Source organism: Pelophylax lessonae (genome assembly GCF_965119305.1).
Source record: "Pelophylax lessonae genome assembly, chromosome: 4".
NCBI classification, from domain to species: Eukaryota; Metazoa; Chordata; class Amphibia; order Anura; family Ranidae; genus Pelophylax; species Pelophylax lessonae.
The window spans coordinates 506989305-507009215 of NC_138771.1; the positions used below are offsets into that span (position 1 = coordinate 506989305).

The 19911-nt window shown below is 44.4% G+C and overlaps 1 protein-coding gene across 1 annotated transcript in view; it reads left to right on the top strand.

The window, feature by feature from the left end:
- The window catches only part of LMNTD1 (lamin tail domain containing 1), a 204312-nt gene that overhangs the window by 126741 nt on the left and 57660 nt on the right, over window positions 1-19911 (top strand). The window contains exon 8 of the mRNA XM_082252711.1: window positions 17979-18080. Within this exon, the coding sequence (XP_082108837.1) occupies window positions 17979-18080 (102 nt within the window). The remainder of the gene's footprint in view (window positions 1-17978; window positions 18081-19911) is intronic.

Consider the following 19911-nt stretch of genomic DNA (forward strand, 5'->3'; position numbering starts at 1 on the left):
ATGTAATTCCAGGGAGGCAGGGGACATCCCTCGAGGCTTGTTGCATAAGGACAGCAGGTCAGGTTGAAGCAGCAGAAAGTGGTTTGGGGATAGGATGGTGTCTGGTGCTGAAGTCTCCTTAGGGTCGTCAAACATCCGGGAGAGCGCATCAGGCTTAACGTTCTTTGATCCAGGCCGATACGTAATGTGGAAACAAAATCGGGAGAAAAATAATGCCCAACGAGCTTGGCGTGGCTTCAGGCGCTTGGCTGTCCTTAAATATTCAAGGTTTTTATGATCTGTATAGATCAGGATAGGGTGTGCTGCTCCTTCTAATAGATACCTCCATTCCTCCAGGGCGGCCTTGATGGCCAACAGCTCCCGATCACCCACATCATAATTTTTCTCTGCTGGTGAAAGCTTGCGGGAGAAAAAAGCCACAGGGTGGACTAAATCTTTAAGACCCTGACGTTGGGAAATGACCGCACCTACAGCCGTTTCTGAGGCATCCACTTCAAGTAGATAGGGCAAAGTGGGATCAGGGTGGCTCAGGATTGGTGCGGTGGTGAATAGTCCCTTCAAAGTACTGAAGGCGGCCTGTGCCTCAGAGGTCCAACAGAAACGATTGTTCTGCCTCCGGCGAAGACGTTCTTCTGCTGTCAGGGAAGGTCGCATGACTCCAAGCTCCATGGGTTCCGAGGTGTCCGGTACCGGTGTAGCAGGAGCCGGATCTGTAGGGACGAGACTGGTGGGAAAAGGACGTCTGGGAGTGGGTACTCGGGGCAACATCCAGACTGGGCGAGACTGCTGGGTATATCGCTCCGCTCTGCGTTCGCGGAGCCGACGATCAATCTGGATCGCCAGTGCGATCAATTCCTCCAAAGTCTCTGGTACACCCACACGGGCCAGCTCATCTTTCAGCCCCTCTGAAAGACCAAGACGGAACTGGTGACGTAAGGCCGCATCGTTCCAGTAGGTATCTGCGCTCCACCGCCTGAAGTCGGTTACGTAGTTCTCCACAGCTCTTCGGCCTTGTTGGAGCATGTGGAGTGCGGTTTCCGCGGTGGAGGTCCGCTGTGGGTCATCGTAGAGCTGGGCCATCGCATTAAGAAAGGACGACAGGGAGTCAAGCTGCATGCTGCGTTCTTCTAACAGACGATGGGCCCAAGCCTGGGGTTCTCCCTGAAGGAGGGAGATGATGAAACCCACTTTGGTGGCTTCCAGCGAGAAGGTCCGGGGTTGTAAGCAAAAATATAATTTGCATGCATTGCAGAATGCACGGAACTTGCTGCGGTCTCCACCGAATCTTTCTGGTGTAGGGACTCTCGGTTCCGGGGGCAACATGACCACCGTGGGTCCTGGCGTGGTCCCCGTGGGAGGTGTGGCGGATGAAGAAGCTGGATCTGCGGTAGGGTCAGCAGAAGAGACCAGGAACTGCACACGTCCTTCCAACTGGGTATACACCTCTTGAAGGGATTTCACGGCCTGAGTAAGAGCCGCCAGATGCTGACATATCTCATCCATCGGAGAGATCCCTCGTGCAGGCTCGGTCATGGCTGTGTTATACTGTCAGGATGGCAGGTGGAGCCTGACTAATAGAGAGAACTCTCACCTGATGAGAAGGCCGTGGTAGCAGAGCTGGATGCCGTATGGACACCAAGGTAAGTACTCTGATAAGGACACAGGTTCACCTGAGGTGCGGAGTCTAAGTGTTAGCTGGTTTTCACCAGGGCCCCTAATGGTGGGGTTGGACTACGCTGCAAGCTAGCACCAGGTCGCGGTCCCCAGGATCACCCAGCCAGGCAGAGCGCAGGTTCTGGTCCAGAAGCAGAGAAGCAGACAAGGGTTAACCAAGAGAGTAGTCAGACGAGCCAAAGGTCAGGGCGGGCAGCAAGTAGCAAAGACAAGAGGAAGCCGGGTCAAATAATCAGGAACAACAGGTACACAGGAACACGGATCACAAGGGAGAGCTGAAGATAACACAGCAACTTCCTGTAGTGACAGCTGTGTTTAAATAGGCCAATTTGGTAGCCTAGAGCTATACGGAGGTAGCCTCAAACCACACTGAGGTAGCCTCTAGCTATACTGAGGTAGCCTGGAACCATACTAAGGTAGCCTCTAGCTATTCAAGGCTCCTCTTCGTACACGCATGCGTATAGGCGTTCGCCGGTTTGCGGCGCCAGTGTGCCTGTGTATAGCAGAGGATCCCTGACAGATCCTTGTGAGCTGAGGGGAGGGGGCGGCAGTGGGGGAGGAAGAATGGACAGAGGAAGATGCCAGGTGTCTGGGGCAGTGGCTGAACTACCAGGCCCTGGCTTTCCACCACTGTTGGGGGGGGGGGGGGCAAGAGGCAGGAAGGGAGCCCACAGGAGTGCTGCCTGCATGATGATCCTCTTTGGCTGGAGCTGAATGGTGTAAACCCTGGGCAGGAAGTGACTCTCTGCACTGAGCTGGTGGGCAGCCGTTCATTTCCCTGGGTCGGTATTAAGCAGGGAGAGGAGGAGAGCTGAACCTGAACCCAAGCTTGGCACTGGAGGGTGGCACCTTTGCTGGAGAAATAACGACGAGGCACCAGAATGATCTGAGGAGGTTTGGGATTAGGGACGTGCGGAGTTCTCGGACTGCTGCTCCTCCCTTCACCAGAAGCCGGTTGGAGCTGTGGTGAGCACTGTGGTCCAGAAGAGGAGCATCCTAGAAGAAGGAATCAGCAGGATCACGGTGAAGGAGGGCAGAGTGCGGGCCACTCTCTTCATACCGCCCAGTGAGTGTCCCCAGAACAGGGGATCAGGGTCCCTGGGTGTGACATGGAGGTTCCCTGGTGTGAAAGGGAATCAGGGTCACCACGTGTGCCATGGGGGATAGGGATTCACCGGGTGTAACAGGGTTTTCGGGGTCACCAGGTGTGCAATGAGGAATTGGGGTCCCTGGGTGTGCCATGGGGGACTGAGGTCCCCAGGTGTGACATGGAGGAACATCAGGGACCCCAGGTGTGACATGGAAAAACATCAGGGTCTCTGGGTATGACATGGAGGAACATCAGGTGCCCCTGGTGTGACATGGAGGATCATCTGGGTCCCTTGGTGTGGCATAGAGGGACATTAGGGTCCCCTGGTGTGACATGGAGGAATATGGGGGTCACTGGGTATGACAGCATAACATAGAGGAGCCATCAGATCAGGGTCACTGGGTATGACATAGAGGAGTTTTTAACCCCTTCCCTTTTTATTTTTTTGGGGGCGGGGGGGCGCAAGTAGCTGGTCTTGCCTAGGGCGTAAAATAGTCTAGCACCGGCCCTGCCTGCACGCCTGAGCTAAGGACAGGTGGATTCCAGGGAATAAATGCTACATGAATCATCTGCCCTTACTCAGGACGGCTTTGGGCAGAAATGCTAGGGGGTGCATTTTTTTCAAAGTTATTTCTCAGCAAAAAAAGCATGGAAACACGGATGGGCAGATGAGTTTGCTTTGAATATTAAAAAATAATTAAATATTTTTTTGGTTTGTGGTACTCAGATGCACAGCTCCCAACTATCCCTAATTTCAAGGGACTGTCCCTGATTTGGAATAAAGTCCCTCTTTCCTCCTCATTTGTCCCTCATATTGGTCTGATCTATATAATTGTATAAAAAAATGCACTATTTGTGTTTCAAAAAGTGTTTCCCAACGCTAAATCTTTCATCCGATTTCTACATTGCTGCATTTGTACATTCCAAAAGCCAGTATAAAGGAATGGTAGTGGTAAAAAAAGCACTTGTGGGTTTAACCAATCTTTTTTTGTTTAATTCTTCTTTATGGGGGCGTGGCAGGGGGTGTGTCCTATGCCTACATACTTTTGCTATAAGGTGTCACTCGTTCCCATCTCAAAAAGTTGGGAGGTATGCAGATGCAGTGTAGTTCTGCTTTAAAGCTTCCTTTTTGTGTAAGCAAAATTGCTGCATTAAGCATGCAGCCTGAATATAGTCTTCGAGTTGTACAACCCTAAATTTATAACAAAATGTCTTTTGTGAAATTCTGGTCCAAAAAAAACGCAAAGCCGCTAGTGGTCCGTCGGCTTGCAGAAGCCGTCCTGGGGGCAAGCGCACACCGCCCCCACTAGGCAGCAGAGATGCCAATGCATGGGACCGGCAGCACTGATATCCGCTGGGCACCCACGATCGCTCCCCGCTGAGAGAGAACACTGGTCAGCTGTTGTAAACACAGCTAACCGTTGTTCTCTCTGAATTGATCACAGAGCGTCTGTGATCCTTCTTTATAAGAAAACAGGTCTCTGATTATTTCACAAGTCCCTCCCCCCACAGTTAGAAAACACTTCCCTAGGCTCACAATTAACCCTTTGATCACCCTTAGGGTAACCCCTTCCCTGCCAGTGCCCCCATGGAGACAGAACGGCAGTCTGCCATTGTAAACATGGCAGACCGCTGTTCTGTCAGTTATGAACACAGGGATCCTGTGTTCCTCTTATTTATCCATCTTATCCATCCAGCAAGCCCATCCCCCACATAGTTACAAAGCACCCCCTAGGGACACATTTAACCCTTTGATCGCCCCTTGTGTCAACTCCTTCCCTGCCAGTGTCAGTACAGTAACAGTGCATATTTTTAGCACTGATTACTGTAGTAATGTCACTGGTCCCCCCAAAACTGTCAAAAATATCAGTTAGGGGTCCGATCTGTCAGCAACAATGTCGCAGTCCCGCTAAAAGATCACTGCCATTGCTTGCTAATAATAAAATAAATAAATAAAAAATGACATAAATCTTTCCCCTAGTTTGTAGACGCGATAACTTTTGTGCAAACCAATCGAAATACGCTTATTGCGATTTTTTTTTTTTTACCAAAAATATGTAGCAGAATACAAATTGGCCTAAAAGGATGAAACATTTTAAATTTTAAATTTTTTTGGGGAATGTTATATAGCAGAATGTGAAAAATATAGTTTTTTTTCCCAGAATTGTTGCTATTTCTTTGTTTATGGCACCAAAAAAAAAAAATCGCACAGGTGATCAAATAGCACCAAAAAAAAGCTCTATTTGTGGGAAAAAATGACATCAATTTCATTTGGGTACAGTGTCCCACGACTGCGCAACTGTCCGTTAAAATAACGCAGAATCGCAAAAAATGGCCTGGTCATTAAGGGGGCAAATCCTTGCGGTCCAGAAGTGGTTAAATCCACAAGTACTTTTTTTTTACCACTACTATTCCTTTATATTGGCTTTTAAAATTTCCAAATGCAGTTCTTTAGAAATCAGATAAGGTTTAGCATCGGGAAACAGTTTTTAAAAGACAAAAAGTGCATTTTATATATACAACTATAGAGATCAGACCAAAACGACGGACAAATGAGGAGAAAAGAGGGACAGAGGGGCTTTGTTCTAAATCAGTGACAGTCCCTCAAAATCAGGGACAGTTGAGAGCTATGGTACATGTGATCTGTGAACCCTGACCAACCAGGAATTAATTATATACATACTCCGCTACCTGTGACTGAGAGTATTATTACTTCACTGTCACTTTGATATTTTACAACAGTTACTGATTAAAATATGGCTCATTCGTCCTCCTCTTTGGCACTGACCCTCTGACCTGCTCCTTCCTCCATCCCTCTGCCACACTTAACTAACAATTGATACTTGTGAAAGGAAAGCTACATACACTAAATGACCAAAAGTATTGAGACGCCTGCCTTTCCATGCACATAAACTTTAATGGCATCCCAGTCTTAGTCGGTAGGGTTCAATATTGAGTTGGCCCACCCTTTACAGCTATAACAGCTTCTACTCTTCTGGGAAGGCTGTCCACAAGGTTTAGGAGTGTGTCTATGGGAATGTTGGACCATTCTTCCAGAAGCACTGGATGAGAAACAGGCAAAAAATTTGGGGGAGCATACCCATGTATTTCTAAAGCTGCTGCAGCTATGAACCAAAAGACATGTATATTAAAAAATAATAGCGCGCAAATGCAAAAGAAATAACTACCAAATCTGAAGACAATCCATAAATAAAAATGGGGGTTTGGTCCCACCATATGGCCATATCGCGCTCAAGCCCACTACTGCGTCAAAGTACCCCATTATCAGTGGATCCTACACTATCCATGAAAAAGAGATGAATCCAGCCTAACCCTTGGAGATAATACTCCTTGCTGGGAAGGATGTGCAAATGCACTACAGGGGACTCCTCCTATATCCACTTGATGGTGGACACTGATTGAGTACAGGTGTGTGTGGGGGGGTGGGGAGGGTTGCTCAACCTCGATAGTCTGGTCAGACCGAATACATAATAAACAGGCAAAAAATTTGGGGGAGCATACCCATGTATTTCTAAAGCTGCTGCAGCTATGAACCAAAAGACATGTATATTAAAAAAGAATAGCGCGCAAATGCAAAAGAAATAACTACCAAATCTGAAGACAATCCATAAATAAAAATGGGGGTTTGGTCCCACCATATGGCCATATCGTGCTCAAGCCCACTACTGCGTCAAAGTACCCCATTACCAGTGGGTCCTACACTATCCATGAAAAAGAGATGAATCCAGCCTAACCCTTGGAGATAATACTCCTTGCTGGGAAGGATGTGCAAATGCACTACAGGGGACTCCTCCTATATCCACTTGATGGTGGACACTGATTGAGTACAGGTGTGTGTGGGGGGGTGGGGAGGGTTGCTCAACCTCGATAGTCTGGTCAGACTGAATACATAATAAACAGGCAAAAAATTTGGGGGAGCATACCCATGTATTTCTAAAGCTGCTGCAGCTATGAACCAAAAGACATGTATATTAAAAAAGAATAGCGCGCAAATGCAAAAGAAATAACTACCAAATCTGAAGACAATCCATAAATAAAAATGGGGGTTTGGTTCCACCATATGGCCATATCGTGCTCAAGCCCACTACTGCGTCAAAGTACCCCATTATCAGTGGGTCCTACACTATCCATGAAAAAGAGATGAATCCAGCCTAACCCTTGGAGATAATACTCCTTGCTGGGAAGGATGTGCAAATGCACTACAGGGGACTCCTCCTATATCCACTTGATGGTGGACACTGATTGAGTACAGGTGTGTGTGGGGGGGTGGGGAGGGTTGCTCAACCTCGATAGTCTGGTCAGACCGAATACATAATAAACAGGCAAAGAATTTGGGGGAGCATACCCATGTATTTCTAAAGCTGCTGCAGCTATGAACCAAAAGACATGTATATTAAAAAAGAATAGCGTGCAAATGCAAAAGAAATAACTACCAAATCTGAAGACAATCCATAAATAAAAATGGGGGTTTGGTCCCACCATATGGCCATATCGTGCTCAAGCCCACTACTGCGTCAAAGTACCCCATTATCAGTGGGTCCTACACTATCCATGAAAAAGAGATGAATCCAGCCTTCTTTTTTAATATACTGGATGAGAAGACCTTCCTTGCAGTCTCCGCACAAATTTATCCCAAAGGTGTTCTATCGGTTGAGGTCAGGCCAGTCAAGTTCCTCCACCCCAAACTCGCTCATCTACGTCTTTATGGACCTTGCTCTGTGCACTGGTCCAAATCATTTGGTAGAGGGGAGATTATAGTGTGGGGTTGTTTTCCAGGGGTTGGGCTTGGTCCCTTAGTTCCAGCGAAGAGAACTCTTAAGGTGTCAGCATACCAAGACATTTTGGACAATTTCATGCTCCCAACTTTGTGGGAACAGTTTGGGCATGGCCCTTCCTATTCCAACATGACTGTGCACCAGTGCACAAAGCAAGGTCCATAAAAACATAGATAAGGGAGTTTGGGGTGGAGGAACTTGACTGGCCTGCACCTCAACTCAACTTGATAGAACACCTTTGGGATGAATTAGAGCGTAAACTGTGAGCCAGGCCTTCCCGTCCACATCAGTGCCTGATCTCACAAATGCGCTTCTGGAAGAATGGTCAAACATTCCTATAGACACACTCCTAAACCTTGTGGACAGCCTTCTCAGAAGAGTTGAAGCTGTTATAGCTGCAAAGGGTGGGCCAACTCATTATTGAACCCTACAGACTAAGACTGGGATGCCATTAAATTTCATGTAATAAAAATCACAAAAATCCTGCGCTAAATTGAAAAGTATATGGTGATAAATTAATTAACAGTGAAAGCAGCTGAAACACTTGATCTATAGAAAATCAAACAATATAAGAAAAAACAAAGTAGTGCAGCGCTATCATATATGGTGCAAGCCCTACAATATTAAACAATAAATCGTACATCTATGTGAAAAGACAGTCCATTCTGAATAAACATATATAAATCCAGCAATAGTGCACAAGTCCCAGGAACAGGAGGCTTGAATCCCAAGGATGCGGTGGAGCAGGAATACACTCGTCATAAACGTTTTAATTGGCTGCTTACCTGAAACCTAGGCCTCCAATTTAATGGAAAGGCCACACACGCTTAGATATAGATCCTGATACAATTCCTCCTTCAGAAGTCAGGGAGAGAGATGTTATCTACTTCAACCTCTTTGCCTTGGAACTCCAGGAGTATTACCATGTGTGTACAGAGGAAAATAACCGCAGCGTCCCGCGTCCCGCGTGTATGGAAAAGCCGGCGTCTAGGGGGCCTGGTAGCTATACCGCCCGACCGGTTTCGTCATACGTGACGTCGTCCGGCCACGGTTTTATCCTTTTACTCCATTGATGTGATTGGTACAAGTCTTTATATTGTAAGTGCTTTTCCAATAAACCTTTCTATGTTTTATATGGGATTACACTATGTGCCCTTTATTTTCCTCTGTACACACATGGAAATACTCCTGGAGTTCCAAGGCAAAGAGGTCGCAGTAGATAACATCTCTCTCCCTTACTTCTGAAGGAGGAATTGTATCAGGATCTATATCTAAGCGTGTGTGGCCTTTCCATTAAATTGGAGGCTTAGGTTTCTGGTAAGCAGCCAACAGTGTTGGGGGTAACGAGTTACAAAGTAACGGATTACAGTAATTACATTACTTTTTTTGGTAATGAAGTAACGTAACTAGTTACAATACTAATATTGGTAACTACACTACTTTACTAGGCTATAGGAGGTAACTAAATTACTTTACTAGGCTATAGGAACGGGCTTTCCTGTGTTACCCAAGCCGTGCGATACAATCGTTATTTCGAAGAATAGAGAGGGATGAAGTTTATGACTTTTTGTTGCACTTTATGTTTTATTCTGTTTTTTCAGGTTTTGTTCTCATGTTTCCCAAAGCCTGTGTTTATACAATAAACTCTATGCAGAAAGAGTGTCATGCAGAGGCGTAACTAGAACCTTCAGGGCCCAGATGCAAGAAACCATGAAGGGCCCCCCAGACCCCTGGCTGGGGCCCTTCCCTTTAAGCCCGGGGCTCTTCCCACTAATCCTGGGGCTCTTTACTCTCATTGCATGGCCTTTTATTATTGTCCCGCAGCAGGATCCTTTCACAAGTTCTGCAGTGGGCCCCCTGCCTGCAATCTTGGGGCCTCCCCACAGAGGTGCGATGCAAGGGCCCGGTCGCAAGTGTGACCTTTGAGATCCTGGAAGTTCACTCACTGGTTTGCTACCGGGCCCCCTGGAGCATGGGGCCCTGTAGCAATTGCAACCCCTGCAACCCCTGTAGTTACGCCCCTGGTGTCATGTATCTTCTTCTACACGGTCAATTAAGAAAGAGGAAAGTAAAGTAATAAGTAGTGAAGTTACTTTTCAAATGCAGTAACTAGTAAAGTAATCTCGTTACAATTTACAGGAGTAACTAGTAACATTTTTTGAGTAACTAACCCAACACTAGCTGGCAGCCAATTAATACGTTTATCACGGGTGTATTCCTGCTCCACCACCTCCTTGGGATTCAAGCCTCCTGTTCTATCAATGCCCGCTCTGGGACTTGTAAACTATTGCTGGATTTATATATGTTTATTCAGAATGGACTTTCTTTTCACATAGATGCACGATTTATTGTTTTATATTGTATGGTTTGCACCATATATGATAGCGCTGCACTACTTTGTTTTTTCTTTTTTATTAAATGTCATGTGCCTGTAAAGGCAGGCATCCCAATACTTTTAGTAATATAGTGTACATACACACATAAGTTTATGTGCAAGATGGTCTGGTTGTCAGAAGTGAGTCTGATTACCTGGCTGTACACAATCTTATACGACTAATCATTCAATACAAAACGAAACTAGCATATATAACAGGCACAAATCAATGCAGCTCCTTAAAGTAGTAGTACACTCGATTTTTAACTTGTACCTTAAGGTAAGCTTACCCATCAGGCTTACCTGTAAGTACAATGAACATCTCCAAAACGTATACCGTTTAGGAGATATTCAAATCGACTATAGCCAATGACATCACCCACGCATGTGCATTAATGCTCTGCATTCAGGGCATACAGTGTGCCATGAAATGCAGAGAGACATGCCTGGCTGGGGTTCCCACGCACATGCTCAGGAGTGACATCATTGCTGCTTCAACCATTTATACAGCCCAAGCCCGCAAACCTGGAAGGAAGACCAGGTGAAGATGGAAGTGCTTGGGAGCCGTGACAGCGCTGCAATGAACAAATCCATGTGCAGGTAAGTCTGTCTTAATGTGCTAGTATGTGGTGCATTTAGGTACATTGTGTCTTAAATATGCAGGAGCCCACATTTTCTTGAATTTTTGTGGTGGTTTACTACCACTTTAATCATGAATACATCAATAAATGTAAATGCAAGTACCTGATTTTGACCTCAGCCTCTTGCGGTGCCTATACAGCAGGGCTGGGGTGTGAGACAAAGAAGCTGCACAAGGAGCCAATCAGTGTATGTATGTGCTGACAAGAAGCATGCTGATGGGCTATTTATTTTTATCTTGTTATTTTTGGCTGTGGTTGTTCTAAGACTCTGTACTCCAGAACATCATGTTAAAGTAGATGTCAACATTTTGATTGGGATTTAGTTATCTAAAGCACTGTGTATCATAAAGAATTGTCATGTTGGTTTTCACACATTTTTCATGCTTTGTTGCGTCTCCTGCAGCCTTTTTTCAGCACCTTCCTGTCTACATGCACTCCAGCAATGGTTGCATAATACTTCTCAGGGGTGGGTAGTTGGTGACAACAGCGGACTATGCTTTTGTAAAGTGTGCTGAATGGTAACAATGTAGGAGTGTAATTGGTGGACCAGGACAGGGTGCTGCCACCCAATATACTGAAAAACAGCAACAAAAGAAGGGCGCACCGACCTTAGTGCATTACCACTTAAAAAATTTATAAAATCCAAAAAAGTATACATTGTACTCACAAACGCATGATAATAGCACACATGTAAGGAAAATTGAACCAATCGCCTCCAGGACTGCCAAGATACTAATATGGTACTGGATGATGTGATGGCATCCGCATATGACTGGCTGACCCGTTTTGGGGGAGATTGGGGTGTTTTTTGGGTTTTTTTTCACCAAAAATTGGTGCTAATTTTGTTCTGTCCTAAAAACCCAATAAAAATTATTGAACCAGAAAAGGTAATAATATTATTGAAGGACGGTGGTAGAACATTCGGTGCTGCAGGTTACAGAAGTACATAAAAAAGCGGAGAGAAAGAGCTACACACATGCATAAGGTAGAGCAGTATTGGTATTCCTCAAGACAATGGATGCTATCAGTCCTACCTCCTCAATTTGGGAGACGTCCTAGTGCTCACAATGAGCTTGAACTAGATTACATTGGCCCTGCTGGTGATGTCCAGATAACAAAAGAATCAATCCACAGTTCTTCAACAAATACCACTACTTCATTTAAAAAATCCTTTAAAATGTTGGACCAAAGTCATTATTGTTTTCCAACAACCAACCCAGGGAGCTCACCATTTAAAATAACCCATGATGCCAATGGACAGATGCCAGGAGGCCCGGTTGGGAAGGGTAATCCTAAAGGGGCAATAACCTGTAAAAACCTATGACTGTCATTTGTACTGTATGGCCAGTGTGAGCTTAGACGAGTGAGATGCTCCTCACAGGGTAATATTAATAAAAGAACTATCTTACCATTTGAAAGAGGCAATGTTTAAAAGTGCTGCAAATGTATGACTATATAGTAAATGTGGCAAAGGTCACTAAAACCCAAACCATTCATTGAAAATTGATAAATTAAGATGTTAGGCAATTGGCAGAAACCACAATTTGATCAGGCAAAAACATGGGCAAATATGAGGCATAAATGTGGAACTTTTCAGCAAGGAAAAATAGTAACCATTCAACAATTTGATCATACAAACGCCCATTATTTCTCAATCAATATTGCTGTTATCCTTGCTTTGACCTCTGGGGGCAGCAGTGAGACGCAGATGTAAAAGTCATATTTGATTCAGTCTGTATGTAAATATTTGTGTATAGCTCCTATCCAAGTAATTAATAGTCAGCTGTTCGGATACAGCGTGTTATTCTGAAATAATCGCAGTCATCTAAGTGTGGCGAATAGCCAGTCCCCCGGCTGCTCATTGATGAGCTGGAGGAGAGTCAAGTGTGAGACTATATAGGAAATCATAATTACTTACTCTGAAGTGTGGCTCTCCCAGGCCTGTTTGGCTTCTCATCAACAGCTGACGCTCCTGTCAATGTTTCCTATTCCAGAAACCATTTAGTCCTTGTGTGAATCATAATGGGTCCTATAGCGAGTTATGCTCTTCCTTTGATTTACTGTTGTATCAAGAACAATGAGATGCAGAAAATGAGCACCTGTGTTAGCGGGGGGGGGGGGGGGGGGGGGTGACGGGGGGGCTCTTCATAATAAATTTCCTGTACATAATAGAGTGTTTATCTGTGAGGCCACAGGTGTGCGCCTATTGCACGCAACACACATGGCCTAATGAACTAGGACTGAAGATTTTGACTTTATTAAAGGGAGCATGTAGCCTGATTTTAGTTACACACTGTTAATTATTATAATAATGATTATCAGAGGCTGTCATATTCCCTACATAGTAGCTGTTCCATATTTTCATAATTTGTATTTTTTAGAGAGATCTGTGGACTCTCACTAGTGGCTATTTACAGTATATTACAGGCTCTGCGGCCACTAGGCATAACGGATTTTTTGGCCTTTTTAACTAGCCTCACTAGTGACTTGTCCAGTTGGTGTGTTAAATACAGACGAGCTTTGGATGGAACTCATGGACATATTATAAAAGGAGCTTCAAGACTCTAAAGCCCCGTGCACACGCGTCGAAAATTGTCAGGAAATTTTCGGCCAACGTCCGATCTGCCGATTTTCGGCTTGTTAGTATGATGCTTCCGACAACCAACTCCGACTTTTCGGCCGAAAAAAATCTGTTGTGCAGACTATAAAATTTTTGTTGGCCGTCACCACAACGGCCAATTTTCCATCAGTCAGTACAGATTTCGTCAGGGAAAAATCTGATGAGCAAGTCTGGGCATGCTCAGAGCAGAAAGAACAGAAAGAAAACTAACCAACACATGACATCACTTCTGAAGTAGAATTTTGTTGGCCGAGAAAATTAGTGTGCAGTCTATGCACATTCCAACCAACAACACACAACTTGGACAAAAGTCGGACGATCGGTCGGCCGATAATCGTTGCATGTGTACGGGGCTTCTCCACAGCAAATTCCTGGGTGTTATCATTGACCAAATATGGTCATGACCATATTTGGTCAATGATGACGTATAAGACCCCTGGCCGATCATTTAGTAATAGTTTTTTTTTTTTTTTTTATGTCACTTTTAAGGCTCCGTTCACATGTAGGCGTTGGCGTTTTTCAGGCGTTTGTTTATCGTTTTTCAGGCGTTTTACAGGCGTTTTTATAGGCGTTTTTGCAAGCGTTTTACAGGTTTTTTTTGGGCGTTTTTAACAGGTGTTTTTGGTGACCAATGGAAAAGCAGAGTGTTTTTTTACAACATTTGCAAAGGAACCTCCCAGGGACCTCCTCCTCTGCATTGGACCTCCCAGGGACCTCCTCTTCTGCATGATCTTTTTTTTTATGGTTCTGGACATGCTACAGAGCTGAAACTTCACAGGTACACTTTTTAGACCCCCCAGACACTAAAATTAAAACTAAATCCAAAGAAATCTTTTTTTGTTATTTTTTGTATTTTTTTTTATTTTTTTCAATAATTGGCTCTCTATCAAAAACGACAATTTTTAAGAACTTTTTTTTGCCTGATTCATAGTCCCTGGGGCATGATGCAGAACCCTAGGCACTTTTTAGGGGCATTTATTGGGTTTTAGGGCTTCAAAATGGTGTTTTTTGATTCCATATATATATCTACATTACGGTCACCTTGGCATAGCAGAGTCAATTTACCCTAAACTACATTACGGTCACCTTGGCATGGAAGAGTTTGGTCACCCTGGCATAGTAGAGTCAGTTCACCTAAACTTCGTTACGGTCACCTTGGCATGGAAGAGTTTGGTCAGCCTGGCATAGCAGAGTCAGTTCACCTAAACTTCGTTACGGTCACCTTGGCATGGAAGAGTTTGGTCACCCTGGCATAGCAGAGTCAGTTCACCTAAACTTCGTTACGGTCACCTTGGCATGGAAGAGTTCGGTCAGCCTGGCATAGCAGAGTCAGTTCACCTAAACTTCGTTACGGTCACCTTGGCATGGAAGAGTGTTTGGTCAGCCTGGCATAGCAGAGTCAGTTCACCTAAACTTTGTTACGGTCACCTTGGCATGGAAGAGTTTGGTCAGCCTGGCATAGCAGAGTCAGTTCACCTAAACTTCGTTACGTTCACCTTGGCATGGAAGAGTTTGGTCAGCCTGGCATAGCAGAGTCAGTTCACCTAAACTTCGTTACGGTCACCTTGGCATGGAAGAGTTCGGTCAGCCTGGCATAGCAGAGTCAGTTCACCTAAACTACATTACGGTCACCCTGGTATGGCAGCAGGCTACGGTCACCTTGGTATGGCAGGGTCTGGTCACCTAAACTGCCTAACTGCTGTTCTCCATGTTTCAGGAAAATGTGCTCACAGCAGAGGCATGCCAAGGGGGTGGAGAGCTGGGTGGAGAGCTGGGTGGAGAGCTGGGTGGAGAGTTGTGCTGTTTGAGCTGATCAGGAGCAACTAAACGCTTGTAAAACGCCTGTGAAACGCCAGATATCACTTTACATTGAGGTCTATGGGACAAAACGCCTGTGATCTGCCCAAAAAGAAGCTCAAGTACTTTTTTGAGCGTTGGGCGTTTTCCTTAGGGCGTCAGAACGCTCAGATGTGAACAGGGGTCATTGCAATGAATGGGATTTGTCTTGTTGGGCGTTTTGAGAGCTGATCAGTGAGCAGAAAAACGCTCCAAAAACGCCCAAAAACACCTACATGTGAACGGAGCCTAAAGGTTTAACGTGTTCCCTAACATCACTTGCAGCTTTAGGGCATTTTAGATTTATGCATTTTTAATGTTATCCCTTATCCTTATCCCTACTGTATCTGCACTGAACAGTATTTTAAAAAAATTTGGCTACATTTCTTGCATTACAGTGCCCAGCTTCTTGTGTTTCAACAGAACTTTGAAAATAAGCCTAGAAAATAATTACAAGATTCGCCCCCATAGAGTTCAGTAGGGTTCTGGATGTGGTTTAGGAACTTCCCACTGGGTTTTCTGAACCTCCTGCAAACCAAACTTTGTTCATCGGGTTTAATAAGCTTGACAGGTTTAGGTCTGCCTTTTCAAACAAAAAAAAAGATTATTTTTAAAAACACATACCGTATATATATATAACTAGGTATATTTGCTGTCCCCAGAGATACCAAGGCAAAGCAATAGACCAGCATGATGCCCCTTAACCAAAAGAATGTGCATGGCTACCTGCTATACTGACACCCACCCTTTGCCCTTTTGTCATCAGACTACTTTTCCAAATACCTAACCCAAATAAAAGGTGTTTTTTGTACTTGCCTGGAGTTCTACTTTAAGTCATGTCCTTATAAGACTGTGGCAATCTTTAAACAAGCTGCTTCTGCTAGATTAAATGTATGATTTTCTTTTTTTTTTTTTCATTTTGAAGACACTTTTCTACAAGTTAACCCAAAAGAAAAGCATAATGGATTTACGTCAGTTTTATTTTTTATAATGTTTACAAGTCTATATGCTATAAATAGTATTATATAATATCTTTTCATTTTACAAATTAACCTTATATACGGAACACACCCAGGGGCATCTCTACCGTGAGGCAATCAAGGCGCTTGCCTTGGGCGGCATTTTTGAGGGGGGTGGTGCCTGCACCTGGTTGATGCCTGCAGCTACAGCCATCACCCCGATATAGTATTTTTTTTAGAGCCGGCGGTCGACTCTCTTGTAAGAGCAATCGGAGTGGCTTACTAACTGCTTGACTGCTATTACATGACGTCCCCACCCCTCACCTGACACCTTCCGTGACTATCTTGGGTTCTCCTATCCCACTGGGAGACCCGGCTTTGCTTGGCTTTTCGTAACAGTAAATCTGAAGCAATGACATGACATTATCGGCGCCAAATCTAAAGTATTCAAAAACATCGATCTTGGTGTTTTGAATGCTTTTAAGGGCAGAGGAGGAATTTGGGGTCTTATAGACCCCAGATCTCTCCATAAAGAGGATCTGTCAAATGCCTATTGTTGTCACAAGGATGTTTACATTCCTTGTGGCAGCAATAAAAGTGAAAAAAAAAATTAGCAACAGTGCAAAAAAAATAAACAAATAAATAAAATAACTTAATAAAAAAAAATAATAAATAAAGTGACTCTGTTTTTCCGTACACACACCCAAAGGCGAACAAGTGTGTTGGTCCCGCACACACAAATAGCGATGGTTCCATCCATGTGAGGTATCACTGTGAACGTCAGATCATGGGCAGTAATTCTAGCACCAGACCTCCTGTTTAAATCTAAAGCGGTTACCTGTAAAGGCTTTTAAAGCATCACCTATGAATAGTAAACTTTACATAGTTTACATAACTTTACATAGTTTGTCGCCGTTGCACGGGTGTGCACAATTTTAAAGTGGCTAGGGTGAAACAAATTAAGATAAAGACATCTTCTATAAATTGACTAAGCCAGGTGGTCCCATTCCTGATGAGATAAAGAGAGGTATTATGTGCCTCCAGTGGGGCTCCCGCATTCTGTGTAATCGGATATCTCTGATTTTTAGGTCTGTTTACAGAACATCTGTAGAGTAGCTTAAAGGCTCTGCTTCCCTCTCAACCTGCAGGGTTGCATGTGGCAATTATGAAATACTTCTATGTAATATTTCATATTTACTTAAAATGAAGACTTCAATGTTGTTTCTAAAGGGTATATTTTAGTATTAAATATAATAAGTAAAAATGCATTAGGACTTTATAACTTTCATGTATTTCAGGAAATAATAAATAAAGTAGTAAACCTGAAGGCATTTCGTTTTCTAAAGCATTGGGTATCATCAACAATTGTCATGTTTAAATAAAATGCTTGTATTCACCTTTTTTTTTTTTATCCATTATCACATCTCAGTGCTGGTGATCTCCTCTGGCTCTTTTGCTGCCACTTCGTGTTTACATGTATTCCAGCAATAGCTGCATGGCCATTCTTCGGGTGTGTTTCCTGATGGTGGCAACAGTGAACCATGCCTGCATTATATATGTTGAAAGAGCCACTTATAGTCTCCATCCGAAGCCCATGTGGCAGGGTGACAATTCAGGAGCACAATTGGGAGACAGGGACAGAGTGTTGTCACCCTATCACAGGAAGTGCCTAAAGACCTTTACAGCAGGTTCAGCTGGCATTTTTAAAAAAAAATGTAACATTGGAAACGTCTTTTGAAATGACAATAACATGTTAAAGCTCATATGAGATTTTAGTGATTGCATTTACAGATGCTTTAAAGGGAATTTGCACTTAATCAGTGTTCAAAATTAGGGCCATTTCCAGGAACAAATCTCCAAACCGTTTACCTGTCTGTAACCTAGATACAATTGTAAGTAGTCATGTTTATTGCAACTGAGAATTAATTTTTTTTGTTTGCTTTTGTTGCATAATTCATAACTCCAAACCAAACCATCTTGCCGTATAGCTCTTTGAGGAGGGGATCAACAGCCGGACTTTGATTGAGAAGCTGGAAGCAGAGCATATGAAGGGCCTGCAACACATTCGGGCCCTGGAGGCCAGGCAGGAGGTCAGTGTGTCTTTCAATTCCAAATAATTACACCAATCCCCCTCCCTCTCACAACCAGGAACATTTCAGCTGCAGATGGACTTTGTCATTTAATTTGCCATTACATTAAATAATATGCCCAATTGTCATTCCCGAGAGCAGAGCGTGTTCTGCCCAACAATGGGACCCATTCAGGGCGATCGTCAAGAGTTCACAGAGCTTCCTGTCTCCATTATGAGATATTAAAGGACATAGACAGCCAGTCTCCCTTGCTTGCTCTTGATACTGCTGTAACAAAACTGTTAATTGTCCCGCGTTTAAGTACGGAAACTTAGAAATACAAAAATGTCTTTTTTAATAAGCGTTATGGGCAATGTTCACACTTGTGCAGTTTCCAGCGGTTGCCTTCTCACTTCCAGGAAAAAAGCTATACAGATAATTTCTATAGCTGGTGTTCACATTACTGAGTCTTATTGCAGTGCCTTTAAAGCTGACCCCCGAAACGCGTCAGTATGTCCTGGTTTAACATTCAGAAAAATGAAATACCATGGAAGACAATAATGGTTAACCATGGACAATTGGGTATTATATAAAGCACATTATGTGTTTTTTTTTTTTGTGTAAGTATATATACAGTACACTCACTATATTACCAAAAGTATTGGGACACCTGCCTTTACATGCACATGAACTTTAATGGCATCCCAGTCTTAGTCTGTAGGGTTCAATATTAAGTTGGCTCACCCTTTGCAGCTATACCAGCTTCAACTCTTCTGGGAAGGCTGTCCACAAGGTTTAGGAGTGTGTCTACGGGAATGTTTGACCATTCTTCCAGAAGCACATGTGTGAGTTCAGGCACTGATGTGGACAAGAAGGCCTGGCTCACAGTCTACTCTAATTCATCTGAAAGGTGTTCTATTGGGTTGAACCCAGAACTCTGTGCAGCCAGTCAATAGGGATGGGCTCTGTGTTCAAGTCGAATGTAAGTTTGACTCGAGCATCAGCTGTTGCTGATGCTCGACGGAGGTGCTCGACGGAAAGTTCACACCCTGATAAGTGCCCCATGATGCACTGCGCTCTTGCAGTGCATTGATTGCTTATGATTGGCCAAAGCATGCACCTTACCTGTATGCTTTGGCCAATCACAGAAAAATGTACTGTCAGGGCCACGAATGACCAAAGGAAGAGTGCCTTTGGCCAATCATGGCTCAGAGGCTAAGACCACACCCCACACTATATAAGGCTGCTGCTTACACGGCAGCCTTGTATAGTGTGTGACAATAGAGATAGGCAGGTAGTTAGTGGATAGTGTGTTCCGTCAGTTTAGTGCAGTCAGACTCCAAATGTATGGATATGTTGTAATCCTGTGTCAGCTCTTGGTGCTCCCCAAGTTTGGTGTCCCTGTCACTTATAGTTCGTGAGCAGTGCCATGTCAAGCTGACTAAGATTTCCCTTAGATGCCAATGTTAAAGCGGAGTTCCACCCAAAAATGGAACTTCCGCTTTCAGGTCTCCTGACCCCCTGACATGCCACATTTTTTCGGGGGGGGGGGGGGGGGGATCGTATCCCTGTCCGCTCGGGCCGCCTAGGAGAAGTTCTCCTCTCCCCCTCCCTCCCTGCAATCTTCTGGGACACGTCACAGGTCCCAGAAGATTGCTCCACTCAGGACGCAAAGCGTGACTAGCGCATGTGCAGTGCACACCTAGCTGTGAATCTTCAAGCTGTCACACCCGGATGCCCACACTAGAGATGCCGGCGCTGCTGGGAGAAAGGGCAGAACCGAAGCTCCCGCTGGCCACATCCGATGACAGAATTTAAAAAAAAAAATTGTGTGGGGTCCCCCCCCAAAATC